The sequence below is a fragment of the Kogia breviceps genome, chromosome 18 (assembly GCF_026419965.1).
Source record: "Kogia breviceps isolate mKogBre1 chromosome 18, mKogBre1 haplotype 1, whole genome shotgun sequence".
NCBI lineage: Eukaryota > Metazoa > Chordata > Mammalia > Artiodactyla > Physeteridae > Kogia > Kogia breviceps.
The window spans coordinates 19560125-19588105 of record NC_081327.1 but is presented as its reverse complement, the minus strand read 5'-3'; the positions used below and the strand labels follow the sequence as shown (position 1 = coordinate 19588105).

The 27981-nt window shown below is 54.9% G+C and overlaps 1 protein-coding gene and 1 long non-coding RNA gene across 4 annotated transcripts in view; one reads left to right on the top strand and one right to left on the bottom strand.

Annotated features, from left to right (window-relative positions):
• Positions 1 to 1599, bottom strand: part of LOC136793115 (uncharacterized) — a 294913-nt gene extending 293314 nt beyond the window's left edge. The window contains exons 1-2 of one of the 2 annotated variants that reach the window (XR_010837957.1): positions 1532 to 1599; positions 852 to 1171 (exon numbers count right to left, since the gene is read on the bottom strand). This is a non-coding gene — a long non-coding RNA (uncharacterized lncRNA). Of the gene's footprint in view, positions 1 to 851; positions 1172 to 1531 lie in introns of those variants that run through there. The other variant, XR_010837958.1, reaches the window with a different exon arrangement.
• VSTM2B (V-set and transmembrane domain containing 2B) lies at positions 340 to 27981 on the top strand. 2 transcript variants are annotated; one of them, XM_059044451.2, is made up of 6 exons: positions 425 to 1086; positions 1594 to 2217; positions 2773 to 2957; positions 3987 to 4016; positions 5536 to 6007; positions 27267 to 27981. In XM_059044451.2, the coding sequence occupies exons 2-6, from the start codon at positions 2136 to 2138 to the stop codon at positions 27353 to 27355; spliced, it is 858 nt and encodes a 285-aa protein (XP_058900434.1). In that variant the 5' UTR covers positions 425 to 1086; positions 1594 to 2135; the 3' UTR covers positions 27356 to 27981. The 2 variants fall into 2 exon arrangements, with proteins under 2 accessions (XP_058900433.1, XP_058900434.1); XM_059044450.2 differs by having other exon boundaries at positions 340 to 1086; positions 1594 to 2957; positions 27267 to 27970.

The window sequence follows — 27981 nt, the reverse complement described above, 5'->3', positions numbered from 1 at the left end:
CAGAGACCTTGGCTAACAAGGGCTCAATAGATGAGCAACAGTGGCCTGAGGGGGTAGGAATGACTCCTTGGCCACAGATGAGATGCTGAAACCCAGGCCTAGGAGAGGTAAATGGCCCTGCCCAGGCCACCCCGCTGGTAAAGACATAGCTTAGAAAGGGCCTGCGGCTTCTTCCCCACCCAACACCCCGCCCCCCGTGAGCATCCTGGACCAGGTCAGTTGCTGGTAAGTATTTGCTCAGTCGTTTTCCTTCTCCTTAGTTCTTGGGGAGCCCTCTGGCAGAGCCTCCAGGAAGGTTAGTGAGCAGGGATAGCAGCGTCGTGAATCTGCAGGGGCTCCTCTCACCCCAACCTTAGGTCAGAGCTAAGAGGTTAGAGACCAAGGATAGCGACAGAGATACTGAAATCCACGGACTGGGGTCTCCCTTGAGGATGGGAAGCAAGAGAGAGCCAAGCCGAGGTGTGGGAGTCGCCCCTACAGCAGGGTGCCCCTCCAAACCACAAGCCCGCCTCATGTTTCCCTTTGGGGACCAGACTGCACCCCCGCAGAGGGCTGAGGAGGGAGAAAGCTCCGGGTGAAAGCTGTGAGAGGTACGGGTTGCGGGGAGATGCGAAGCCGGGGGATGGGCTCCAGAACGCGGCTGTGGACCCGACCTTTGCCTCCTGCCTCTTCGGGATACCCCCCTGCAACTGGTAAAGCGAGGGCCGCGACCCGCGAAGAAAAAGTGGGGACGCAGGGGCCGGCGATCAAGGTGCAGGAACCCCACCCCCGCCCGGAAACCTCCGGGGCCTTGAGTCGTGCCGGGCGCTCCCCCACCCCACCCCACCCCCGCCGCCTCTGCCGTCACTCACGGCTGCTGCTCTCTGGCTCGCTCTTGCGCTCTCCGCGCCACTGGCACCTGCTCGCCGGGCGCTCTGCGCTCACTTCTCGTTCGCACACTGCAGACTCCCGGCGCTGCCGCCGTCACCCAGCCTCGTCCCCGACCCAGCACAGCGCTCCGCCCTTCTCTCGGGCCCACGGCGCCCACCCACCCGCCATGGCCTGGGCCTGGGACAAAGAGTGGGGCAGCTTATTGCCCAAACCGGGGTAAGAAGTTGAGGGCGGGGGTCTGCGGAGAGGGCCTCGGGACCCGCGGGGCGCAGGGATAAGCGGCCGTCTCCGGCTCTGGAGGCTGGAAAAAAGCAAGGGAGAGTTTTGGTGGGAGGCCCCCCAGCCAAAGCGGTTGCGGGGCGCAGCTGCGCTCCAACCAGAGAGACTGTGGTCCCTCCAAGCGACCGAGGTGGGGGGGGCGCGCTCCGGGGCGGGGGTGGTGCCTGCTGTGGAAGGGGAGAGGAGGGGAGGGGAGGGGAGAGCAGGGGAAGGGAGGGGAGAGGACGGGAGGGGAGGGGAGAGGAGGGGAGGAGAAGGGAGGGGAGGGGAGGGGAGAGGAGGGGAGAGGAGGGGAGGGGAGGGGTGATGCAGCGGTGGAGGTGGCACAGTGCCCAGCCACTGACAGCCCCCTCCCTTTCTCCTTCCCCTCCCCCACTCCTGCCTCTCTCCGGCTCCGGGTCGGCGGACCCTCTCTCCCTGGCGCTGCGCTGGGTCGGACGCCAGGTCTGCGCGCCGCGGCTGAGCGCCCACTTGCCTTGCGGAAAGAGCCAAGGAGGGACCGGCGGAGGCGACAGCGGGAGGGCTGGGCGGGAGCCGGAGGAGGTGGCAGTCGGGAGCCAAACCAGAAGGAAACTGAGAGGCAGAAGCTCACGGCTCCGAGGCGCACACTCTCTTGGCCAGGGATGGGTCCCGGGGCGGCCCAGCCCCTGACCGGCCCGCCGGGCAGAGACTGAATTGCAGGTCCCCATCGGTCCAGCGTATAACCAGGGAGAGGGAGGCACGGACCGATCGCCAGTAGCCTCCCGGCGGGACCTCGCGTTCTGCGCACCCCGAGCAGCGCTCCCAGCCGGAGCCGCGCCGGGCAAGCCGGCGAGGGAGCGGGGCTGATTGGCGGCCGCCGGCGGCCGGGGGAGGGGGCGCCGCGCGGGACCATGGCAGGCTCGGAGGCGTCCTAGCCCGAGCCCGAGCCGGATCCGAGCCCGAGCTGCCACCACAGCCGCCTCTCCGCGCCCGCGCTCCCGTCGCCGCCGCGCCCCCTGCGGGAGATGGAACAGAGGAACCGGCTCGGTGCCCCCGGATACCTGCCGCCGTTGTTGCTGCACGCCCTGCTGCTCTTCGTGGCCGACGGTGAGCGCGGGAACTTTGCTGCCGCTGGTGGCTCGGGGGTCCTTGCCGGGGTCGCCAGAGCCAGCCTGCCCTGGTCGTCGAGGAGGAGGAGGAGGAAGAAAAGGGGAAGGCTTCACAGTCTCCAGCAATCCCGGTGTGCAACCCGGGCCCGGCGGGGTAGAGGGTGGAGAGAGGCGAAGGGTCGCCGCATCGCTGGCGCCCGCGCCCAGGTCGTTCGGAGCCGGATCGGGGCTCCAACTGCGGACAGGCGGCTTGCGGGGTGCCGGGAGTTGGCGCGCCCCAGCCTGGCCCTGGTAGTGCGGCCAGGCGCGGGGAAGAAGCGTAAACCGCCCCTGCTGCCCCTCGCGATCTGGAGGGAAGCAGCCTGCAGCGGTAGCCGGTCTCCCCTGCGGCCCGGCAGCTGCTCGACCGAACTTTGCCAGCGCCTGGGCCACACGAGTAGCTGGGGGGTGGGAAGCACACGGCCAAGCGAGCCGGGGACCGACAGTCTCGCCTGGGGTTGCCCCAGGCCTCCGCCCCACAGCTGGTCACGCCTCTCTCTTCCCCCGCCCCCAGCTACATTTACTGAAGTCCCCAAAGATGTGACAGTACGGGAGGGAGACGACATCGAAATGCCCTGCGCGTTCCGAGCTAGCGGAGCCACCTCGTATTCGCTGGAGATTCAGTGGTGGTACCTCAAGGAGCCTCCCCGGGAGCTGCTGCACGAGCTGGCGCTTAGCGTGCCCGGCGCCCGGAGCAAGGTAACCGGCCGCCCACGCGGCGCCAGTGCTCACCGGGCTTGTGTCGGGCGGCTGGGGTAACCCCGGCGAGGAAGGCAGGGCGCCGCCCTGTGGTGCAACCCATTTCCTACCCTCCCCATGCCCACAGCACCTTCAACAGCAGCATTTGTTACCCCCACATCCTGTTAATGCACTTCCTTCGCCGGAAACCTTCCCGAACTCCACGCCTAGCCCCTAAGAAGCCGCACCTCATCCAGTTCGCCTGCTCTTGCTGGCTGCGGGCCCAGAGGCTGATGGGTGCTGGGTGTTGAAAGAAGACCCTTTGCTGGGGCCGGGCTTTCCCTGCCCTCTGCCACTTTGAGGTCCCCAGGGCACAGGGCCAAGGAGTTAAGCTTCTCTGGGCTGCGTTCCAGAGGCCGGCAGAGCACGGTGTACAGGTTATACCTCCAGCCCCCCGCAGGATCAGAGGGACTTCCCCCCCTGCCCATCTGCCTCTTAAACCACAGTCTCTAGCACTGGCGCCCTCCCATTCTCTCTCTCTCTCTCTCTCTCTCTCTCTCTCTCTCTCACACACACACACACACACACACACACACACACACACACACCACCTACCTACCCTCTACCCAGAGTCCCACCCTTAGTTACTGCTCACGTCTCCCACTGGGTCCTGTCCAGATACACCGGCCCCTCCATCCAGCTTTTCAAGGGGTTTAGAGAAACACGGCAGGGAATGAGGATGCTCCTCCGGAGGGAAATTGGCCTTCCTTCCCACCGGGTGGCAATCCAGCCTCCCCTCTTTGGCAGGCATGTGTGCTAGGGCAGCCCCTCCTTGGCCGGGCGCCATGCTAGCTGCAAGCCCTGCTTCCTTCGGGGTAAAACTCCTGAAAATCCTGATGTCCTTTGTGCCCTCAGCTGTGGCTACCTCCCGAGCAGTTTCGGACTGGAGTCCCAGTCCGCCTGCGGAGGATCCTCTTGCAGGAGGCTCATCTGAGTTCCCCGAGCCTGAAGGCCGACAGCCTAATATCTCTCTCCCTCTTTGCATTTTAGGTAACAAATAAGGATGCAACTAAAATCAGCGTAAGTGTGGAGCCCAGCGCGGGCCGCGGGAGACCCCTTCTGGCCGCTTTGCGCCCCGCAGCTTCCTCCCTTTTAGAACGGCTCAGCCGCCGTGCGGTGTAGGGCCCTGCTGGCAGCCTTGCATTGTCGGCTGCTTGGCGTGTCGGGGAGCCATCTGCCACCGGTAGCGGATAGGGTTCTCTTTCGTGTAAATCAAGGGTCCCAGGCCTGAATCTCTTTCCTCCTCTCTACAGTCACCTGTAAAACTCTCCTTCAATCTCCTTGCCCTAGCCGAGACCGGTGCTCAGGCTTGTGGCCCCCACTCGTGCCCCGCACACACCCGGCGCCCAGGCGGCGCCCTCCTCTGCAGCCCTCTCCTCCGCCTGGATTGCGACTCGCGGTGCCGGGTGTTGTGGTCTGGCTTGGCGAGTTGTGGTAAGGGGAGGAGTCTTGCCAGTGTTGGGGAGGAGACGTGCCCAAGCTTTACCAGCTGCAGCATGGAAGTATCAGGGCCTGGAGACGACCAGGTCTTATGCTCGGTTGAGAGGTGACGGTTCTCTGGGAGCTTGGTGAGGGCTACAAAGCTGTTGCTCCCCGGCGTCTCCACCAGGCCACAGGGAGATGAGCTTTGTCCGGAGCTTCATGCTGCCGCGGAGAGGCAAGTTCATAAGTAGCAGGGACTGAGTGGGTCCGGCAGCAGCCTCTGCATCACCTGCCTCCTTGGGAGAGCGGAGGGTTAGCTGAGAAGGGCTGGAGCCGGGAGCAGGTATATATGCGCACTCTGAGGGCAAGGCGGCTTTCCTACGGACACCACCCCGGTCCACTGGATTCTAGAATTAAGGAACGTTAGTGCGGGCAGATGTGGAGGACCGGACATAAGGCCATGCTTCACAGTGGATGCGGGGCCGAGCCTGGGGTTTCTCCAAGGTGCCAGAGGGAGGAAGAAGGGGTGGGTTCTGCGGCTCTGAAGGGAAAGCTATGGGAAGACGCGAAGGTAGGTTTGTATGAGCAGTGGGTGCAACCTGAGGCACTCCTTTAACCTATGGGGCAGCTTGGGGCTTCCCTGGTGGCGCAGTGGTTGGTAGTCCGCCTGCCGATGCAGGGGACACGGGTTCGTGCCCCGGTCCGGGAGGATTCCACGTGCCTCGGAGCGGCTGGGCCCGTGAGCCATGGCCGCTGGGCCTGCGCGTCCGGAGCCTGTGCTCCGCAACGGGAGAGGCCACAACAGTGAGAGGCCCGCGTACCGCAAAAAAAAAAAAAAAAAAAAGGATATGGGGCAACTGGAGACACGATGCAATGGGCAGGGTCACCCAGGGTCCACTCAGAGTTGGGAGCTCCATACCACTGGGGAGCCACAGGGGTGAAGGAAACCTGAATCGTGAGTGATGGGCAGAGCCGGTTCTGAGAAGTGTTAGGGTGCTGTGGCCTGGGAGCGCCCTGCCGGGCTGGGCGCAGCTGCACTACGCTGGCCAGGAGCTCAGATTGCAGGCCTGCCCATCCCCCATCCCGGCCTCTGACCCCAGCCCCCGCTCTCTTGCAGACCGTGCGAGTCCAGGGCAATGACATCTCGCACCGGCTGCGGCTGTCGGCCGTGCGGCGGCAGGACGAGGGCGTCTACGAGTGCCGCGTGTCGGACTACGGCGACGACGACACGCAGGAACACAAGGCCCAGGCGCTGCTGCGCGTGCTCTCGCGCTTCGCGCCGCCCAACATGCAGGCCGCCGAAGCCGTGTCCCACATTCAGAGCAGCGGCCCGCGTCGCCACGGTCCCGCCAGCGCCGCCAATGCCAACAACGTCAGCGCAGCGGGCCGCGCCATCTCGGAGTCTGGCCATGGTGACAAGAGCCCGCCTCCCGGGAGCCCTACCGCCGCCCTGGGTCCCGAAGTCCCCGATTCCACCGCCAATTCCGCGGCCTACGCAGCCGCCACCACCGTCGCGGCCGCGACCGCTTCTTCGTCAGCGTCGCCGCCACCCCGTGAGGCGGTCCTTCTGCGCCAGAGGCACGGCTCGGGTAAGGGCGGCGCCGCCGAGAAGGCGCGCTCGCATGGGGGTGGCTCTCGCCGGAGGGGCGGTCCAGCTCGGGTCGTTTGCGGATGCAGAGTCGTTGGTGGTTCATCTGGATGCGCCCGGGAGCGTTTTCCGCAGCCTAGCTTCTGCGCTCTTTCTGATGTTTTCCTGTCTTCACTGTTGGCCGCTTGGAGCATTCAGGACGTGTGTTTATGAGTGTGCGGGCTGCCCAGCCGGCGACTTCCCGCTACACACGGGCTGGAGGGAGGGGAGCCCTGCTTGCGTTGGGAGAACTGAACCCTGCGGGCTGCAGTCCGACGCCGGTGGGCCTGCTTTTCTCCCGGAACCCTTAGCGCCTAAAGGGTGGGCACTAGCACCCAGTCTAGAGTGAGAGGAGGTGGTTACAACTCAGGTTTTGTAAGTCTGGCTGCTGCCTGACTGGACTGAACAGACAGACTTTGTTCAAGCCAGCACGGGTGGCCTGGCTGTGTAGGCTCTGCTCTCCTTGGCTACCTCCAGGCTGGTCCTAGACACAAGCTCTGCTATAAATCGCCACTCCAGTCTGCTTTAGGCCCTCGTGGGGGGTCGGGGGGGGTGAGGATGGAGCCCTACTATTGTTAGAAGAGCACACAGAGGTTAAGGCCTGCTCTCCTAGGGAGCTGAGAGGGTTGGGGGAAGGGGAAGGGAGTGATGGGGAGAAGGGAGTCAGAGAACAGAGAGTAAGGACAATGGACTGACTGCAGAGCAGGCATGCCCTACTCTCATGGTTCTTCTGAATCCGAGGAGACAGGCATCCTAGCCTCCCTCCCTGGCTGATTCTTAAGCCTTCAAGCAGTTCAGACCCTGCCAGTCGTCTTCCACATCAGTTCAGTTGTTTCTCACTAAGTTATACTCCCTGTGGGAGCTTCTCCATGTGGCTCAGACTGCTGGCTACGTCTGGAGGCCTCGTCCCTCTTAGGCTCCACGTGGCTACCCACAAGACCTTCCCCCAGACTGTGGGGGAAGGTGGGTCAGCTGGGAACCTGTGGAGGTCCTCTCTGCAAACTCCCCCACCTGTCTTGGAGCTTTCCCCCATATTAGTTTAAGATTATACCAGTTGATGTGCAAAACCTCAAAATGCCAGAGGCTTAACACAATTCAAGTGTATTATTTCTGGTTTACATCACTGCGGGGGGCGGGGAGGAGTGGCTCTGTTCCATGCAGTCATTCAGGGACTCAGGCTGACAGAAACTCTACCATCTTTAAGAGGCGGCTTCTAAGCTCACTCTGGGCATCAACATACAGCCCACAATCAAGGGAAAAGAGGATGGAAGCAGCCCTTCTCAACCCAGTTCCCTGAGCAAACCAAGCCCTAGGGCTCTAAGGCACACATTGCATGTGATTAATTGACTTCTTTCTTATGCATTTAGCATGGATCTAGTTATCTGTCATTCTTGTAAGATTGAGAAAATGGCCACTCAGATCGTTTTGGTAGGGCTTAATTCTCTCAGATAAAAGCTGATATGGAGAATGGCAAAGGAAGTTTTTAAAGGCCAGGCCTAGAAGTGGTAAATGTTAATTCCACCCTCATCCATTGGCCAGAGCTCAGTCAGATTGTTCAACAGATGCAAGGCAGGCTAGAAAATGTCCTCGATTTGGCAACTGTTATCCAGCCTCATCTCTTCAGGGTGGAAGAGGAGCCTGAATCATGGGGCACGTAGCCATCTCTGACTAGCACACAGTACGTATACTGGAAAAGCGCTTACTTGCAGGGTGACTGGCTTAGTTGATGAAGAAAACACCCTTCTGCCCCATCCCCTTGGGCACTAGCAAGTAAACATGTGTATCTTGAGCTGGAATGTTCCTCTAGGATATCCCATAGACCATGAGTAGAGCGGCAAAGCAGAGGACATGGAAGGCCAGAAGCCCATATATGCATTGTGCCTCCTTCATTTACTGGCTGTGTGACTTTAGGCAAGTGGCTTACCATCTCTGAAAGTACTTCTTCCAGAAATACTTTAGTAATCCCTGACCTCAGAGGGAACTCAGAATGGAAATTGCTGTATAAGGTTCATTGTTATCACCAAGGCCATTATCTGCTCTGGTCAAAGAGGAGAGGTTGAGGGAGATGAAGCTGAGTGGCTGGTGGTTGCCAAGCTGTGGAGGGCCTTGAATGCTGAGTGGAGCAACAGGGATCGTTAAAGCCTTTGGTCAAGGAAGCGCTATGTGAAAAGAGATCACTCCTGCTTGAATCTCCCTTGCCCACTGGCCGGAGCCTGACCGCCTGAGCCTAACCAAGGCTAACCTGACTATGCCTGCCATGGCTGGTCAGATATCCAGTCTCTGGGCTCGACCACAGGGAGGCTCCACGGTAACTCATCGCTATAGCAGGAACCCAGCCATGGAAGGTGGCTTGGACAGTGCCCTTCTTTCTGGAAGGTCCTCAGGTTAGCCCAGTTCTGATGGCACCTGCCAGCCACCGGACAGCATTTTAATGCCCATATGGATAAGGGCAGCAGCCCAGGCAGGGGACTCCTCTGCCCTCCCTGGAGTGGGAAGGAGTGTTCATTTCCCTCCAGAAAGCACAGCCAGCTGGGGTCCCACCAGGGCTGACAGGGCAGCGCAACTAGGATAGGGGTATGGTGGCTCCTAAGGTCTCTGTTGCCCCAAAACCATTGCTAGCTCCTGAACAGGCCAGTAACCATGCAGACATATCTCAGAAAGAACCCAAATTTCTCTCCATCTCCAGTTTGGAAGGCCAGTAAGGTGGGGCTTTCAGCTGGAAGACCAAAAGGTTTGTAACCTCCACTCTCCAGGTGAGCTCTTGGGAGTATCGTTGTGCTGTGGGCCCCTCTGTGTCCCACTGTGGCCATGGAGAAGTGGATTCGAGGACTTCTAATCCACAAACATACCTGAATGGCTTGATCCCAAGGAGGGACCCATACCATCTGAAGTGCCCCTTCTCACCTCACCACTCAAGGCTGCCAAGCCTGTGGGCTGTGCACAGAACGAAGACTGCAGACTGTGTTATGAGTCACAGCATTAGTAACCTTTCTATAGGGCTGTGTTGTTGAGCAGTGCTTGGGCCTCCCGAGCCTCCCTGGGATGCAGCAGGCCAGCCAGTCACTCAGAGCCACCACCAGCGTGAGTCAGAAAAGGAGCTCGAGGCGGTGACCTCAGTCTTGCTCCCCCCGCCACTGTCCCCACTCTCCTCTCCCCACTCTCAGTTCTTGGCAGCTTAGAGGGGAGGGGACGAGGAAGGACTATTGCCACTTGGTTACCAGGCAAGGGTGTTTGCAGAGTATAGCAGTGAGGATGCTGGCAAAGCCGATGGCACACTCGAGCAGAGTCATGGAGGAGAGGCAGTGAGAGTATTTTTTAAAGGTGTGAACAAGGTTAGCACAGCCAAGGATGAGAACTGGTCCCCAGGGCTAGTAGCACTGAGAGCCACTGGCCTAAAAGGGCCTGAAAGGGGCAAGGGGAGGGAAAATTAGCAGAACCCAGAGAGGTTAGCTGGACGGAGAGGCCTCCCTGAAAGAGCTGAGGCCTTGGGAGAGGGACACAGCTGATCCACAGTAGCCCAGCAAGAACCTTGCTCTTCTCCTGCCCTCCAGTTCCCTGTCAGGACGTCCCATTGGCCAAACCTTCCTGGGCACGGAGGGTAAGGGTACCAGGTGATGCAGGCTATACAGGCCAGCATCCAGGGGCTCAAAGCAGAGTGGAGAAAGCCGATGGGTGTATCTGGAGGGACAAAGGGAGTAACCCAGCTCTCAAGGGAGGAAGATGAATTCTGCCCCACCCCAACTCCAAGACAAACCCAGAGCTGAGTTTCTAATTAAAGAGGTCACATAAGGCCTGGGTTGAGTGGATACACTAGCTGTTTCAGATTGGCAACCTCAGAGATGGTCCCAGCCCACCTCCCCAGACAGTCACCTGTTACGCAATTGCTCCTGGGAGAAAGTCAGAAGCCCCAGACAACACTGTGTTGCTGTGTTTTTTAAGCAAGCCTCTTTACTAATGCTAGGAAAGGGATGAGGGTACTTATGCAGAACTTCATACTTTAGCTACTGCACAGCCAGGCCAGAAAAGCCTTCCTATGCTCCATACATGCCCAATGTAGCCAAGTACATATTTGCACTAAAAGTTTATGTGCAAAACTCGTTCATTTCACATCTCATTTGTCAAAAGACATCTTGATATTTGTGCTTAAAAATAACATGGGCTAGATTAGCACAGCAGAGCACAGGAGATTGGGCTCCTTCTTAGCCATGTTCATAAATCTGACTCCTAATTAATCTAAACACTGAAAATATTTCATGAACACTTTGTTGCTGGCTGCCATTTCCAGAAAAAAAAAAAAAAAGGAAAGAAAGGAAGAGAGGGAAAGAAAGAGAGAAAACAAAACGGTATCTTTCAGATAAACCCTTCTAGCTGGAAAGATGCCACAGTGAAGCCAAGTGTGGCCTTAATAGAATACAGTTTGCAACTGAAATGGCTTGTATGTTGGCAAGAGGTTCCCCTCTGCAGGGACCTAGGGATCAGCTCTGTGGCGTGTGAACCTCTAATTAGCCTTGGGGCTCCGGCTTCGAGAAGAGCCACCATGGCCCCTACAGAGAACCAGCTAGATGTGGCAAACTGCTGCCTGGTACCCACACAGAGAACTGGCTCTCAATATTTCAACTAATAATGAGAGAAAGACAACCAAGGCCATATAGGTGTGACGGCTTTAGAGAAACTGTTACTGCTGGGAGCCATCAAGAGGAGCATCCTTGGGTGTGGCCATGGCAACCGTAAACCATGGGGACTGTGGATAAGGTGAAGGCACTTACTCTCGACCATGCCCCTAGTGGATGACAAAGCTGGCGGAAGCAATGCCAGCGTGACCAGGGAGAATCTCCTTGTAGTGGGGAGAAACTCCAACTAGGCCAGGAAGCCAGGCGGCAGTCACCTGGTCTTCCCATCTCCCTAGGCCCACAAGGACCTGAAAACCATCACCTTAAATAAACAATCCACTCTTCCCTCAAGCTCTGATGTGACACAAGGATCATAATTAAAGAGAAAATAAATCTGGCAAAAGTTGTCCCAGAGAAGAGAAAGTGAGGCTCTCTGAGCATCCTGAAAGAGAAAATTAAAGGATTTCCTAAAGGAAATGTCTGAGCCTCACAGGTGACAGGAGGCACCCACATCAGTGGCAGACGTGTGTGATTATCAACTACACAGTGTCCTCTCCCTCATCAGCCAGTCCCATGGTTGCCATGAGCAGGAACCAGAGATGGCAGCCACAGACTCAGCTCAGGGCATCAAGGGCACCCATGGAACGCCAGGACAAAGCTGTCTGTGTCAGTGGAAGTCCTGAGGGAGGATAGTCCCAGTCCAGCTGAGGCAATCAGAGGAGGCCTCCTGTAGGCAGTGTGTGATTTCAGGCTTGAAAGAGACTCCTGGGGCTTTGTCTTCCTGCTTAGGTCAGTCCTGGGGAAGTTTCTGGAGGCCTCTCTTTTCCTCCCCACTCTGTGCCCCATGGATTGAGAAAGTCACACCAAATGGAAGGGCCTTTGTCCATTACCGAGCAGTGAGTCAGCTCACTGTGCGGCTGTTCTCTCAGCATCAGGGAGACCCCAAATTAAGGATGAAACTGCTGCACTAAGGATTGTAATAATGATAAATAATACTTGCCTTTCACTGAGTACTTAGTGTATGCCACACACACATCTCACTGATGTCCCCCCTTTCTGCAGTTCCCCATGACTCTTTCTGCCCCACTTCATCCAACAGTCCCCTCCCCAGAGCCCAGACCCTTTCCTCAAGCAGGGTGGCAGCCCCACGGGAAGGGCGGGCGGAGAGCCAGGCTTTCTAAATGTCACTGGGAGCCGAACCCACCAAGGAGCGTCTCATTAAATATGCCAGGCACACATTTTAAAAGCTCTGAATATTAAGGAGTCCCCAAGCATCCATGGGAATAAATGAGGTCAAGAGCTTTTGTAATATGATATTGATTACTTCTGCCCCATGTGGACAGAGGCAAGGGCTTGGCTGTGGTCTAAACCTCTAAGCTTTACAGCAGATGCCGACTTGGTTTTAAGACACCTTTGCAACACAAGAAGAAAAAAAAGTAACATCTTTTCTATTTCCCCATGCTTTGCTGACTGTTACTAGGCATCTCTTGGAAACTCCAAAGCATTGAGAAGCTTCACTTTGTCTTATGTAAGGGCTGCAGGAGAGTTTACGATTACAAGCAAACAGGCCCAGCACCTGCAACGGCTGATCCCTACCTTTTCCTTATGAAGGATGACAAACCTGCTCCCCTGGGATGTAGCTTCTAGGGGAAGCAGCCTGCTTGTTGGTGCTTTTGCTGTTCTCAGGGAAGGTGTGCTATAAATACAACATGGATTACCCAGTTCGGCCTCCTCTGGGTTCGGGTTTAGCTGCCGTTGAACAGAGAGCTGTGCAAGCGGCTGCAAGGGGTGCTGAGCAGCAGCGAGGGCGTGAGGCCGGCCGGGACCTCCCTCGGGCCTCCTCTCAAGCCACACCCTCCATGAGACAGCGCTTGAGAGGCAGGCCTTGTCCCTGCATCAGCAATCCTGGGTGAGCCTATTTCTGGAAAGTACTGGTTGTTCCATTCCATCATTACCACCCCCCAGGCTGAAATATCACAGCTACTCTGGACTGGCTTCTGGTCTTTGTGGTTCAAGGAGAGTGTTTTGGGGACCCCACCATTCACCCACTCAGCCACGCCCTCGGGCTCTGCTCCGTCCATCTCAGAAGTGACCAGAGGGCTACTCATGTGTGAAGGCCAGCTGTGAACAGGGCACCTCCCGAGTGCACCCAGCTGGACACCCAGCACTGTTAAGCGGGGAGACCATGGTCAGTCAGGGCCTAGACAAGATCTCTTAAAGGAGCTGCCCATTATGGTGGAAAAAAACAAAACAAACCTGAGAGAAGCTGACAACAGTTCAGGAGAAAGTGTTACCACTTTTCCAACCACTTAATTCTTCCTCTGCATTTCACACATTCAGCTAGCTGGCTAGTAGGCAAACCAGGGTTTGAATGCCACCCAATCTCCCTATTTCTGGGACTTACAGAGCTCCAGCCACCCAGCAGACACAGTACATGCCTCATTCTCTCACCCTTCATAAGTACTGTGCTTCTCATTTTCCACGTGAATCCAGCTGCTTGCATTCGAATCCTGATCCAACGCTTCCTGCCTCCCACGTGCAAGTTCTCACGTCTGTTAGCATCTGGATGGCACCAGTGCCCCATGCGGGAAGTTGAGGGGCAGGATCAGAGGAGATAATCCACAGAAAGAGTGGAGCTTAACACAGGGCCTGGCACCTAGAAAACGCTCAGTAGATGCTGATTCTTATTATCAGCATTATTCGTGGGAATGGCACTGACTGTCCAGGGTCGTTTCATGAGGCCTGGGGGCTGGCCTGGGGGCTCCGATCTTGAGACTTTGCTCTGAGACGTGTCTCCCTCCATGCACTGTGCATGTCATGGGGCTAAAGGTAAGGAGAGGAGTTGATGGAGCTTTGGAACAGAAAATGCCCTCAGATTGCCAGTGGCTCAGTGAGATGCTATTTTTGTCCTTTCTCTCTTGGTGCCATTTGGAGGAGGGGAGGAAAGGAGATGGGGATGAGGCCACGTCCTCATCCTTGTCTGGTTGCGGCTATTTTGCATGAGTCAGGAGCTCCTTGGTGAGCAAGGACAGGTTCACTATGGTTCCTCATGTCCCACCTGCACATTGCACCATCACATCTGTGCACCTGGCCCCCTAGTGACGGTCAAGCAGCCAAAGAGCCTCCAGGGCCGGCCTAAGTGGAGAGGAGGTGCCCAGTGTCGTCCTCACTGGGACTCTTACCACATGAGATGGAGCCAGTTGTGTGGGGAGGCCGGGTGCCCCGCAGGGATGGACGTGTCAAGTGATGGGGCTCGGGTCACTGTTGCAGGCTCAAGCCTGCACTGTCTTCCACCGCGTACCCTGGCATTTTGTCTTTCATATTCATACCTGCCTGGATCCCTTTCCTGTGGCTCACTGAGCCTGATGACTGCCAATAAAAGTGCTGCTTGGCACCCAGGGACCAATGGGGAGAGGGTAGGATGAAGAGCGGGCTGCATGTGGAACCAGGAGGCCAGGACCCCTTCAGGCCCCACATGAGCCTCCCTCCCACGCAGCACTGCAGGCTCATCAGGAAGGAGGTCTGGGGCTTCCCTGGTGGCGCAGTGGTTGAGGGTCCGCCTGCTGATGCAGGGGACGCGGGTTCGTGCCCCGGTCCGGGAGGATGGCTGGGCCCGTGATCCATGGCCACTGGGCCTGCGCGTCCGGAGCCTGTGCTCTACAACGGGAGAGGCCACAACAGTGAGAGGCCCGCGTACAGCAAAAAAAACAAACAAAAAAAAAAAAGAAGGAGGTCTGCCTGCCTTTAACGGGTGGATATAGCCAAAGATCCAGAGCCCCCCCACCCCTGCTTTCCGCTCCCCAACACCACCGCCCTTCGGCTCTCCTCGGGAAAGTCTCGGTTTTCTTTAAGCCAGGAAAGCCCAGCTGCAATGTCAGTCCCCTTACAGTGACTCTTATTACAATTGATTATCACACAAATGCCGCTTAGCCCAGAGAAAAGATCCTTAATAAACCCCTGGGGAGATGGAGCTGACATAGTTCCAAGGCTCATTCTGAGCTGGGGTAGGGTTTCCTAGCTAACTATATCTAGTCTGGCTAGGGCCAAGGGGTGGGGGCTGCCCAGGGCATCAGGTAGACCCCACCTCTGCCTCAGGGAGGAGCCGATGGCCCAGCAGTGGTGGCCAGACTGAGCAGCAGGTATTCTGAGAATGAACTCAGGGCTCAGCTGAGACACAAAAGGGGCTCAGAAAAGGTGCAGCCAGGGTGGGTTGGTAGTGGGGGATCACTCCACAGAGGGAGGAAGTCTTCCTGACCCTGCAGCCCAAGGCGTCTCATCCATCCTGAGCACTCAGAAGGGCCCCACTGCTCTCTTAGGCCCCCAATGTTTCTCTCCTGTCCTGGAGTCAGTGCCTGACTGAGCACCCCATGCAGACTGATGCCCTGGGAAGGCAGGCCCAATTCTTTCTCATGTCTGTATCCCTACCGCCCCACATTCACGTTCACTGGGCCTGGCTCTGGTTTGTTCAATCATTCATTTACTCGTTCATTCAGAAAATGTCCATTGAGCATCTTATGGGCAAGAAATATGCTAGGCATTGAGAACACAATGTGAATTAGACCAACAAGGTCCTGGGAGTCAGAAGAGGGAGAGACAGACATTGATCAAACAGTCACATAGCAAGTAAAAATTTGCAGCTGTTGCTGGCACTCTAAATGAGGGACCCATGGGCTATGGGAACTAAGAATAGGGGGACGTGACCCAGTCAGGAAAGGGCCCCTGAGGGAATGACGCTTAAGCCATAATCTGGGAGATGATTAAGAGTTGGCTTGAGAAAGAGAGAGAGTAGGGCCTTCCAGGAAGAGGGGACAGCATGTGCAAAGATCCTGTGGCAAGGCTTTACAAAGAGTTACTATGGCTAAGGCAGAGAGAGCAAGAAGGGGTGCAGGGGGGAATTAAAGTCAAGAGTAGTTCAGGGGTTAAACCCCATGGAGATGGAGGCTTTGGCTTTTGGCAATGGATGGGAAGCAAGTGGCTGGCAGGGCATGATGCTTTTTGAAATGACATCCTAGCTGCAGTTGTGGAGAGTGGAGAGGTAGGAGCAGGGTGGATGTGGAGAGACCACTTTAGAGCCCGTGATCCAGCCAAGAGATGGCAGGGCTTGGACTAAACGTTTGGATGGATGAGTGACGTGATGGATGGATGGGTAGCAAAACAAGTATCTGATGAGTGAGTGAAGGGAAGGATGTGTGACTGGATGACTAAGAGATTGGAGGTGGGTGGGAGGAAGGGTGAGTGGACATGTGGATGGATGGATGGATGGATGGAAGGAGTGTGTGGGAAAAGGGTGTGACTGGGTGGATGGATGGGTAAATGGGGGATAGAAAGAAGGATGAGTGGAGATGTGCGTGAAACACGGATGGGAAGATGAGTGCATGCAGGATGCAAGATGAGCCTTGCAGGAGGAGTGGGGCTGGGGCTGCAGACCTGCCTAGCGTTCGCATGCCCCACACCTGCACTCTGCACACTCAGTCCACGTACTCCAGGAGGGGGAGGCCACAAGGAGAAAGGTCCCAGGTGTTGGCATGGCACAGACTGGCTAGGACCAGAATTTCATGCCAGGTCGTGCTCCTGCCTGCCGTCCCAGGCCACAGAAAGGACGGGTAGAGCAAGGGGACACAGCTAGTCCCCAGCCTGCCCCGGGTCCCAGAATCCCTCAATCTTCAGAAGGTACCTCTGTCATTCACTGGTGAGGGGCAGGAGCAGGAGACCCCTCCTTCTGCTGGACACCGGGCACTCTGGTGGATGTAGCCTGGCCAAGACTTGATGATTATTGCCCATATAAAAGTTAATATAGATATATTTTTTCAATCATTTAAAAAAATCAACTCTCCAGGTGGGCAGATGAATAACTGTATTCACGTTAAAGACTAATGGAACAAAAAATACACAAGGCAATAATTCATAATGCATTCTATTCTACAGAGTCATATTTTAATGCGTGACATATCCTGGGCAGCTCCTCTGTGCTAATTTTATTTAATGAGCACATGTTATAGAATTTTCAGAGCACTATCCCTGGGCAATTAAAATGTGTTAACCTTTTCAGTTAAATTGTGTTTCTGAAGAAAAGTCCTCAGTGTGAAACAGAAAGAAATATCCAGGCTTCACTGAGGTGGAATCTAGAGGAAGGAACTGCTGCGCTGACCTCAGGGACGTGCAGTCCTCCTCCCCTAGCCTTGGGCCTCCAGTCTGTCATTCCTACTTTTTCTTGGCCAGGCCCAGCTCCACTGAGTAGGACAAGGGAGACTGAGGCCTGGACCCACACAGAGAGAAGCCTTCACTGAGCAGGCATTAATTGAGTGTTCACTGTTTGCCTGACCTGGGGAATTTGGGGCACGCTCTGCCTCGAGGGACATAAAGGCTATGGAGGGAACAAGTGGGATTTAAACAGGGCTGCCCCAAAGAGGGGAAGGGACCACTCACTTGAAGCCCTGACAGGTCTCCCTTTCCCCATCTGTGTAATGGGCACGCCAGCACTCCAGCAACTACAAGTCCATGAGTTTTAGGTCTGGAAGGGGCCCTGGAGAATCTCTAATGAGTGGTTCCCAAACTTTGTTCCTTGGAACCCTGGGCCCACAGCCCTACCTCCAGCTTCAACCAGAGCAGTTCTGCCTCTAATTTTTTTTTTTGGGGGGGGGGTGTTGTGTGGTATTTTTCCACACCGCCTGGCCTGTGGGATCTTAATTCCTCAACCAGGGATCAAGCCCACATCCCCTGTACTGGAAGCACAGAGTCTTAATCACTGGACCGCCAGGGAAGTTCCCCCTCTAATGGTTTTAAATATTGGTGTTCCATGCAGCATTTAGCTTGAAAAAGGAATTCCACTGCTTTGAAAGATTTTAAAACAACTGATTTAGTCCAAATATTTATATATATATATATATATATATACATACAGGCAAATATATAAATTATACAAAATATACAAATACATTTTTATATTTTTATGTATATAAATTTTTTTCTCCTAAGGGAAGAATTTGAAGCAGTTTATAAAGCTGCATGTGGCATAATAGGACAAAAATTATTTAATGAAGAAATTGGAATAAAGGGAAAATGGTGAAATTCATTTGAGAAAAGGTAGACAAAGAGATGTGTGCACACAGACTTGGGCAGTTGAAAGGTCAGATAGCGGTGGGCCTCCAGCCCCAGAGTGTATTTGAAGATACAGCTTGTGTTTAAGATGACAAACGTGAGGCATCTGGCTGATGCCTGGCGCACATCATGCCTGCTTAGACTGCTGGGGGCATCTAAGAAAGACTCCCATTCATTCATTCAACAAATACTTTGTGAGCACTGCAGGTGTGGGCAGGGTGCTAGGTGATGATGGGTTTACCCACTGGCAGAGGAGACAGGGGTCGAAAGGTAAACCGCAGTGGCCACCCAAACACAGCCCAGCGTAAATGTGACTTGCTCCGGAGCCCATGGGACAAAGGGAGCCTCCAGCAGGGCCAAGGAGGACGTGGTGTCTGAGGGAGCCCCATGGAGGGGAGGGGCAGGTGGTGAATGAGAGGACAGGGGGAAAGCAGTGTGAAAGGATGCTGGACCTGGAAGGGAGAAGTAAGGGTGCAGGGGGGCTGAGGAGGGGCCCAGTGAAGAATTAGGTCTTCAGCCTAGATAAAGCCTCTAGGGGTTTGGCGGGGCAGGGGTACGATGTGTACTTTGCATTTGAAAAGGGCACTCTGGCCTCTGGCTAGGCAGTTGCCTGGCTAGTTGGGTTAGTGGCTGTGGAGAGGCCACTCAGGAGTACTGCGCTGCCCACCTGAGCGCTGATGTGGTAAGAGGGAGGGTTAAAGGACCAGGGCAGGGGTGGGCCTGGGGCAATGTGAGTGGGGGGTGAGAAGCCGACAGATTAAGAGCTGTCTTGGAGGTCACCTTGTGGGTGTCTCTGGGCTGAGCCGTGGAGGATGGGTGGGTTCTGGGCAGGAGGGAACAGGAAAGGGCTGTCTATCAGCACCAACAAAGGCCTGGGGGGCCAGGAAAGTGAGGGCACATGTGGCCTCTCTGCAGCAGCCCAGTTTGCCTGGAGCTTGGGGCACCTGAGGCAAGTAACTCCTCTGCTGCCTACCAGCTGTGCAACCTTAGGCAAGTCACTTTACCTCTCTGTCTCACCTGTGAAAGGGCATAGTGGTTCCTACCTCCCAAAGCCTCCTGAGAGGGTTAAAGGAAAGAATTCTCTTGGCACCAAGAACCAAGAACCACAGGCCTATTTGCATCCCGCAGCCTCAAAGTTTAAAGAATATGAATGGGCAGGTGGGATATCCTCCCCTGAAGACAAGGCCCAGAACTGAGAGGGACCTCACACCATTCCTGCCTGGGAAGTACCCTGATACTGTGGTCAGGGCTGCCCCTGGCCCTGCAGACACCAGCCGCCTTAACTGTAGAGAAGGCCTGTTAACCATTTTCATTAAGTGGCACTATTAAAGGATCATCTGGGACAAGACTTCATTTCAAAAGAATTAAGAAGCTGGAAAGGAGCTAGCAACAAAGTTGATCACATTAAAAAGCCATTATAAATGTTAAAATACAAAAAAAAAAAAAAAAACCTCATTCCCATGCTCTCTCCCTTAGAAGCAGCCTGGGGCTGTGGTCTAGCCTAGGCACTGTGGGAAGAAGAATTCTGGCTCTTCACCCCTGAGAGTCAGTGTGTGTGGTAGTTAGTTATGTGGACAGAAGCCAGATTGTCTGGGTTCATGTCCCAGATCTGCCATTTATTTTAGTGTGGCCTTGGTAGGGCTGCTAGATTTAGCAAATAAAAATACAGGACACCCAGTTAAATTTGAATTTCAGATAAACAATCAATAGCATTTTAGTATAAATATGTCCCATGCAATATTTGGGATTAACATATACTTAAATTATCAGTTGTTTATCTGAAATTCAAATTTAACTGGGCATCCTGTATTTTGTCTATCAACCCTAGGCTTTGGGCAAGTCAGTTTACCTCTCTGGATCTCAGTTTTCCCATCTGTAAAACAGGGATAAAATAGTAATTCCTGCAGTAAAGAGAATGGGATTTCAAGTAACATGCTTGCCACAGTGCCTGGCCCCAGCAGGAGCTAGCCAGGTTTGCTATCATTATCCTGAAAGTGCTTGGCTTGGTCTACTTGAGCCCCGGATGGGGGTGGGGCTGCTTGCTGGGGGCAGAGGAGGGGAGGAGGCCTGGGGCCAGCCCTCTGGCGTGTGCGGTTCCACCATGGCTGGAGAGGTAGGGCGTGTGAGGAAGCCGTTTATGGGGCTAGGGGAGGAGGGGACACAGGCAAGGGCCACATGAACACAGACATTCATTTGTGTCAAGCCCTCTGTGTCTGGGTGCTCAGAAAGGGCTGCCTGGAGGGGGCACACTTGTTCCAGGCTTGAGGTACAGGTCAGACCCAGACAGAGGAAAAGGAGGACTCAGTGGTTCTGCAGGGTGAGCCTGGAGTGCACTCGAGGTGCTGGCAGGAAACAGTGGATCAGAGCGCAGGACTGGTGGCAGAGGAGCCGTGGGGGTGAGGTTGCTGGGGAGGATTACGAAGCAGCCCCAGCTGTGGCACTGACATGGTGGCCCTTTCTCCTGAGGGCAGAGAGAACCCATCGAAGGTTTGCCCCTTAGGGATAGTTATCCAGGTGCGTCAGAAGGTGGGAGATAGGCACGGGGTGGTAGTTGAGGCAGGAAAACACTTTAAGAGGTCACTGCTGCACTGAGGCCATGGCAGGGGAGAGGGCACAGTGAGGCGTGGCTAAAATAGGCGCGACCCCTGTGTCTGCCCCCTTTCAGCCCTGGAGCTCTCAGGCTCCTCCCACTGCCTAGACAAGGAGGCTGCTCTGTGGGCATCACTCCCAGTAGACATGCTGTCACCCACCAGGAGGACAGCTTGTTCTCCAACCCAGGAGCCAGCTGCCTAAGGCTGGGGTAGGACAGGCCAGCAGAGCAGGGTCAACACAGGACTGAGGGACACACATCTCATCCCTTCTCTTGCATCTCCATATCCCACACTTCCAATTTCCTTTAAAACCCAAGGCCATTTGCAGCTCCTAGTTTTTGCCCTAGTTAACAGTGCACATTAATCTTATAGCAGAAATTAATTCTGTCCAATTCCGTTAGTGCTTGATTATTCCTTGCTGACTCCCTTTGAATAAATATCCATGAAGAGGCTTTAATTAAAACATCAACAACGGAAGTAGCCTCTTGCAAGGTGGCATCTTCCCACCCAGCTGTGGCTGGGCCACCTGGCCTAACCAGCACAGCGTCCAGGGCAGGGCAGACAGCCAGAGTAGGATGGGTGCAGGTGGCCATCAGGAAGCCAGGAAGGTCAGGGCAAGGAAGGCTAGCTCCCCATCATCACACAGTCACGTAGGGATGAAGTTGGCTTGAAAGCCAGGCCCCCTGGATCCCACACCAGAGCTGGCTCAGAGGTTGCAAACTCAGTCAGCCACAAAGGGCCAAGTGTGGGGGATGGAGGTGAGTGAGGCAGGTTGGGAAGGGAGGCGCACACGGGGCCAGGGAGGTAACTGGCAGCCTCCCTGTGCCCAGCTGGGGGTCAGGAGAGAGCAGTGAGAAGGAGATTCCTGCAGAGAAGACAGCTGCTGGACGTGTAGCTTGGTGCCTAAGCACGCCCGGAGCTGCTGTGTCTTGGGCCTTTCCAGTAGACCTTCGGATCTGTGCTTTTAGGTAGAAGTCTCCCACATTTTACATGTTGGATTATAATTTACAATTTTTAGAGCTCTGTGTGTACCAAGTCAGACCCTTCTGCAGTCCAGATTGAATCCTCAAGTGGCAACTTGGTGCCTTTCTGTTGCCCCTGGGCTCTGTGACCTTACGCATCTCCCCTGCAGATAACGGCATGGTGCTAAACCATAGCCAAGATGACTCCTAAGAGCTTTCTCTGTTCTACTCCACAAGCCCCTGCAAACGCACAGAAAGCGTGGCCCCAGGAAGCTCCAAGGGGAGCCTTCCTCTTTGGCTGGGCTCAGCCACCACCACACTCACAGCGTGGGTCCAGGATGGAGCTGGGTCAGGGCTGGGGGTGCAGGGCCAGTGACGGGAACAGGGTGTAAGAGCTGGTCTGTTCCCAGCTGCCCCAGGCAGACAAACCGTGGTCTCCATGGTAAGTGGATGTCCAAGTCCAACCCATAAAGGCCAGCCAAGCTCAGACTGTTGCCACTTGGGAGGTGGCCATCTTCTCTCATTCTCAGATGGCAGCAAAGGGGGAAAGGAATAGAATCCAACATCCACGCTGAAAGAACCTCATCCAGGGCACTCCACTTGGTTTTCTAACTTTTTTAGCCAAAAAAGCCCTTATTCAAAAGACATGTCATGGGCTTCCCTGGTGGCGCAGCGGTTGAGAATCCGCCTGCCAGTGCAGGGGACACGGGTTCGAGCCCTGGTCCGGGAAGATCCCACATGCCGCGGAGCAACTAAGCCCGTGCGCCACAACTACTGAGCCTGTGCTCTGGAACCTGTGAGCCACAACTACTGAGCCCGCGTGCCGCAACTACTGAAGCTCACGTCTAGATCCTGTGCTCCACGACAAGAGAAGCCACCGCAGTGAGAAGCCCGCACACCACAACAAAGAGTAGCCCCCGCCTGCCACAACTAGAGAAAGCCTGTGCGCAGCAATGAAGACCCAACGCAGCCTAAATAAATAAATAAATAAATTTATAAAAAAAAAAAAAAAAAAAAGACATGTCATGACAGCACAAAATGCTGAATGGACATAAGTGGGCTTGCTCTCCTTGACACAGAGGAGGGATCTGTCCTCCAGACCCTCATCATAGTCCTGATGTTAGGATATCCACGCTTACCAGTGGAGTGGCTTTGTCCACTGAGACTGGACTAGTTCTTTTCTGGCTACCTGTACTCAACATGGGAATATTCTAGTGCAGCACTGGAGGGGGCAAGGGCAAACCCACAGAGTGAACCTACAAATCTGCTTAGGTCACAAGAGCAGAATCAGCCTGTTAGCCATTCTTGCATGTAGAACCAGACCTCAGATGTATCTTAGTTTTACTTATTCTTCTCAAACCTGAAATAAATATTTAGTTTTTAAGCTATAGCCAAAACAAACAAAACAAAAAAATGCAGCCTTTGAGCAACACCAGGCTCTGAGGGGCACTGTTTGCAAACTCCTGACCCAGACTGGCCCCCCGGCTGCAGCTCCCAGGCCTGCAGTGGGGAAGCGGAGAGGCTGTAGCTCTCTGCTATCCACAGCCTGCATGATGGGTGCTGCAGACCACAGCCGGGACAGAAGTTACCCTTGAGACCAAGAGAACCATCCATGATCCTAGAAGCGCGGGCTGGGCAGGTGGAGGGAGGGCAGTGTCTGTCCTGGCTAGCCATCCCCACTGGTCAACAGAGCAGCCCACCATGATCCTAATGCCTGCAGAGTGGGAGTGGTCCCCTCAGTGCCCCCGGGCCTGTAGGAGTCCAGGCCAGAGTGGGTGTGTCCAGCTACCACCTCTGCATCCCCCCAGGAACCAGACTCACAGGCTTGGCATCCAGACAATGTGGACAAAGTGAGGATCCCAGAGGGTGGCTGGAGCCAAGCCTCCTCCTTCACTTTCATCACTAGGTGATAAATGGCCCCAGAGGTTCCCTGTTGTTTTCTGACATGGTCTTTGGAGTTTTGCCATTGCTGGGTAAATAGAGAAGCAGGATTTTCAATTGGAAGCTGCTTGGACTGTCCAGCGCCTTTGCTGTGCCCATGGGTCTGGGTGAGCCCACATTTTGGGGAGCTCCTTTTAAATGGCTCTGGAGTGAGTCTTATCCCACTCACCATCCACATGATAAAAGTTAATATTCACAGAGCAGCTTTGATTTCTTTAAGAATGATTAACAACATGGTGATATTTGTTTCATATAAAGAGTGAATCAGCCACTACTCCATCAGATGCTTCCCTCACCTCTCAAGCAGCCTGATTTTCCAGCTTAACCATGACAAAAGCAAGCTTCTGCGTGTTGCAGAGCTGTCCCCGGTACTCCTTAGGAAAGGAAGAAATAGATTGTTAGCAACCAGTCCTCACAGCAGCCTCCACTTCCTCGGGAGCACCAGGAACACAGACCTCTCCACACCGCGTGGTAAAAGAGGCCAAGATAGGAGGTCCTGCCTCAACTGAGGAGCCAAAGGCACCCTCCTGGCCCCTGCCCTGGACGGTGGAGGTGAGCCCTGGACAGCAGTGGGCAGTCCTAGGTTGCTCCAGGAAACAGTGAGAACAGGATCTAGGGCAGCAGATGCTGAGCGGGGAGGTGGAACAGCCAGGAGCTAGACAATTGTCAGTGGCCCTCCAAGTGGATAGTATGTGGGGAGGGGGACAGTGGGCTGCCAAACTCCTGCATTCTAACCCATTCTGATGTGAAGACCCCTCTTCCTCCAGGAGCAGCCTGGAAGCCAGTCTTCCTTGGTCTGCCCTGGCTCATTTGGGTATCATTTGGCTTTGGTGTGACGCCACAGTCATCTGTTTAGGTCATGATTCTGTGGGTCAGCTGGGTGTTTCTCCTGCTGGTGTCTGTCAGGCTCATTCATGCATCTGTGGTCATCTGCCCTTTCATTTGGGGGCTGGTTGGTCTAGAGGGACCTCCGCTAGGATATCTCCTGTCTCTTATCCTGCAGCAAGCCAGCCCAGTCTTCTTCACATGGCAGTGGGTTCCAAGAGCCACAGAGAAAGGGCAAGCCTCAGCGCACTTTTCAAGCCTTTGCTTGTTTCACATTTGATACTATTCATTGGCCAAAGCAAGTCCTGTGGCCAGCCCCAGCGTGAGTGTGCGAGGGCACTATCAGAGAGTGTGGACACTGGGGGCAAGTAGATGACGGAGGATGGGGCATTTGCAGCCATTTTTGCAGTCTGCCACTACGATCTTGCTAATCTGGATCCCAACCTGGTGAGACATGCCCTGCACATACTCGTTTCATGGAGCCATGCATATGCACATCCCTGTGTTATGGACTGTGCCACAGGACCCAGAGAGGTGAAGGTTGTTGCCCAGGTCACACAGCAACCTGGCCTGGAAGCTGTCCTGGTGCCAGCCCACTGCCCCATACCACCTCCCTTAGTCCCCTCTATGGCAATGCTGGGTCAGAGAGAGGATGAAGTACCACCCAGGAGCCAAACCTGGCTCCCCCCACCCCCAGACATCTACCAGTAGAGACACTGAAGACCCTGGTGTCCACTCTCCCCAGATATTGGCCTCTGGGAGCCACCAGTCCCATCCTCCAACGCCCTGCTGTTCCTCCCTTAGCCCAGCACAGGGGCAGGCTGGTTGTTTCAATCCAGGGTCTTTTAAAAGTCTTGTGCAATTTTTTTTTGTGTGGTACGTGGTCCTCTCACTGCTGTGGCCTCTCCCATTGCAGAGCACAGGCTCTGGACACACAGGCCCAGTGGCCATGGCTCACGGGCCCAGCCGCTCCGCGGCATGTGGGATCCTCCCAGACTGGGGCACGAACCCGCGTCCCCTGCATCAGCAGGCGGACTCCCAACCACTGCGCCACCAGGGAAGCCCGTCTTGTGCAATTTTTAAACATTTTAAATGGGAGTAGGTGAGATTGTAATAGTGGAAAAGACAAGTCAACCGTATTTGGAGGCAAATTAAAATTTCTCCTCCCTTTTCCTGTGCCCACGGTTCTGCAGTGTTCACTTTGCCTGGCTCGCAGCCCATTTGCCATGCCTCCTGCCCCTGAGTGCCTTGAGGATCTGGAGTTCTATTGCAAACATACATCTGCTTTTCAATGCCTCACGTGCTCGTCTCTGTCTCACCTGCACGGGCCTGAGTGTCAGGATATTTGCAGGAGCAAAAAGACCGGAACCAGGAGATGTGGAAGCCAGTGGGCCCGATCTGGCCACATGAGCCCTGTGTGCCCAGGAGCCAGTGCTCTGCCGGCTGCATCCCTGTTTCCATGCATCCGAGCCTCGGTGAATCCACCCAGGCTTCTGGCCATTCATCAACTAGTCCGTCACTGCATCTACCCTCGTCCTTCCCAGAGACACGTGGCAGTGAGGACAAGCAAAAGAAGACCCAAGTCTTTGGAGTGACCACACCGTGTTCCCCCCCAATGACAGATGGCAACAGGCAGGGTGTCAACTCGGGCCAAGCTGCACGGAGGGCCAGGAGTGACGACTGTGTGAAAACTTAGTACCCCAAGGGAAGCTTAGCACGTTTGGATTCTCCTGTCCTTGTGCTTCTCAGTGGGGGTTCAGAACTACGTGCAGAAGTGACTGACCTTGGACAAGACAGGCACAACGGATGGCCTGTGCCCTCTTTTATTTCCGGTCTTCAAACACAACCCTTGTTTTTTGAAAATGAACAGATGGAATCCTGGCATCTCAAGCCAGAACGGTCCTGGATCATTTGTCCAACCCCCTTCCTTGTACAGAGGGGAGACTGGGGCCCAGGACACAAGAATGATTTGGGATTGAGGGAAACACCCTGGATAGAAAAGACAAATGGCTCTTCCACCTGGAAAGGGGAGGAAATTGTGGGTTCAGGCCCAGCCTTGTCAGGGAAGCCACAAATCTGGCCGGCCTGTCAGCAGCTCCTTCAGGCGGCTAAGTGGAAGTGGCCACAACCTCTGTACCATCTGCTTGGCACAGGGAAGGGCCTCCTGTGTCTCTCCTCCCAGGTACGGAGCTCCAGCTCAGCTAGCTAGGTGGGGTGAAGGGAGGAGAGGCCTCCGTATGTTGCAGGTGAGCAGGGTGGGGCTGGAACCGCTTCCGCGGATGCAGCCCGATTCTATGCAAGTTAGTAGTGATATCCCCAGGGTTTGGGCAGCACCTGGGGCGTGCATGGTGCTTCTACATCAGCTCTGTCAGTAACCCTGGAGGAAGCATCCCACTTCCAGGTGAGAAGCCTGGAGTTCATGGGTAGACTTTGGCCTAGTTACACAGGAGGCCTTCCAAACAGATGAAGACCTTATGACAGACAGATGAGGAGCTGAGCAGGCAGCCCAGGTGAGGAGGATGCAGACACGATGTTACCGTCCCAGTGGTGGGCCAGAGGCTCGGGTTAGAGGCCACACTGAAGGAGCAGATGGGAGTGACCTCCCACCAGGACAGTGCTTGGGTCACTCCTGGGGGGCCCTGGCCCACCCGCCTCCACGAGCCAGTGATTGCTTAGTGCCCCACTGTGACCCCAAGGGCCGGACTGACAGTCTGTGGAAAGGACTCACGCGCAGACATCAGGATGCCTCAAGCGGGATGTCTGTGAATGCAAAACTGTGCAGTTCAGGCAGGAGTTGGAGGGGCTGGAGTTGTGTGCAACCGTGGCGTCTCTCTGGAGGAGTGGGGAGCTGGGCCTTAAACACTGAGGCCACTTTGCAGCGTAGTCTTGCGGGTGGGGGTGGAGAGGGAGCATATCGTCTTCCTATTCAACTAAAATAATGTTTGGATTTTGGATCTGCTACTAGCGCACGCGCTTCAGGCAGGGGCACCTCTGTGTCTGACCACGGTGAGCTCCTGTGCGGTCAGTAAATAGGAACCGAGCGCAGAGCAGCTGCGTGCCAGCCAGCTGAGTACCAGCTGGGTGCTGACATCAAGAGCCCAGCCGGCAGAGGGCTCATCCTCCCCCGTCTGTGCATAGGCCACTGGGTTCTGGTGAATTAGGTGTTAACCCTGTCCCTCTCTCGTTCCCTGCAGGCACTGGCCCTAACTACGCCACAGACCCGCTCCTGTCCCTGCTCCTGTTAGCTGTACATAAGTTCCTCCGCCTGCTAGTGGGCCCCTGACAGACTCACCATCCTGCGCTCCTGAGTGGGCCCGCGTGGCTGCCAGCCCCTGGGTGAGGACTGCGTCGCCAGACAGACGCAGACAGACTCAGAGAAGCATGACCAAGTCCACGTGGAAAATAAATAAATCATATTTTTGGGGAAGTTACACAAATGTAGACCACCTAAAATAATGCATCTAGTTTCCAAATAAGATGGAGTTTGGACCATGCAGTATGCATGGGATCAGTGATTTCTCTATTTTAATGTATTTTTCTTTTCTAAACTTTTCCTCCAAGTCTTCATTTTGCACGAACTGTTGAGCAGTTATCTTTAGGATACTAGGTAAAAATGTTGGGTCAAAGCCTTTCTGACAAAGCAAAATATTTTTAGTAGATTAATGTGTTTAGGAAATTTTTAATTTACTTTTTCCTTTGAGGGCTTTTCTCTTTTTTTATTAAAGTAAATTATTTCTTTTGAGACATTTTGATTTAAAAAAAAAGATACATCTTATCATAATTAAAATTCACTGTCAATAATATTTATTTTTAAATAAAGATTGGAAACAAGGTCAGACACTTGTTTATAAACTGTATTGTATAATGCTGAATAACAGTTGAATAAAAAACAACTTTGAAATAACCTTT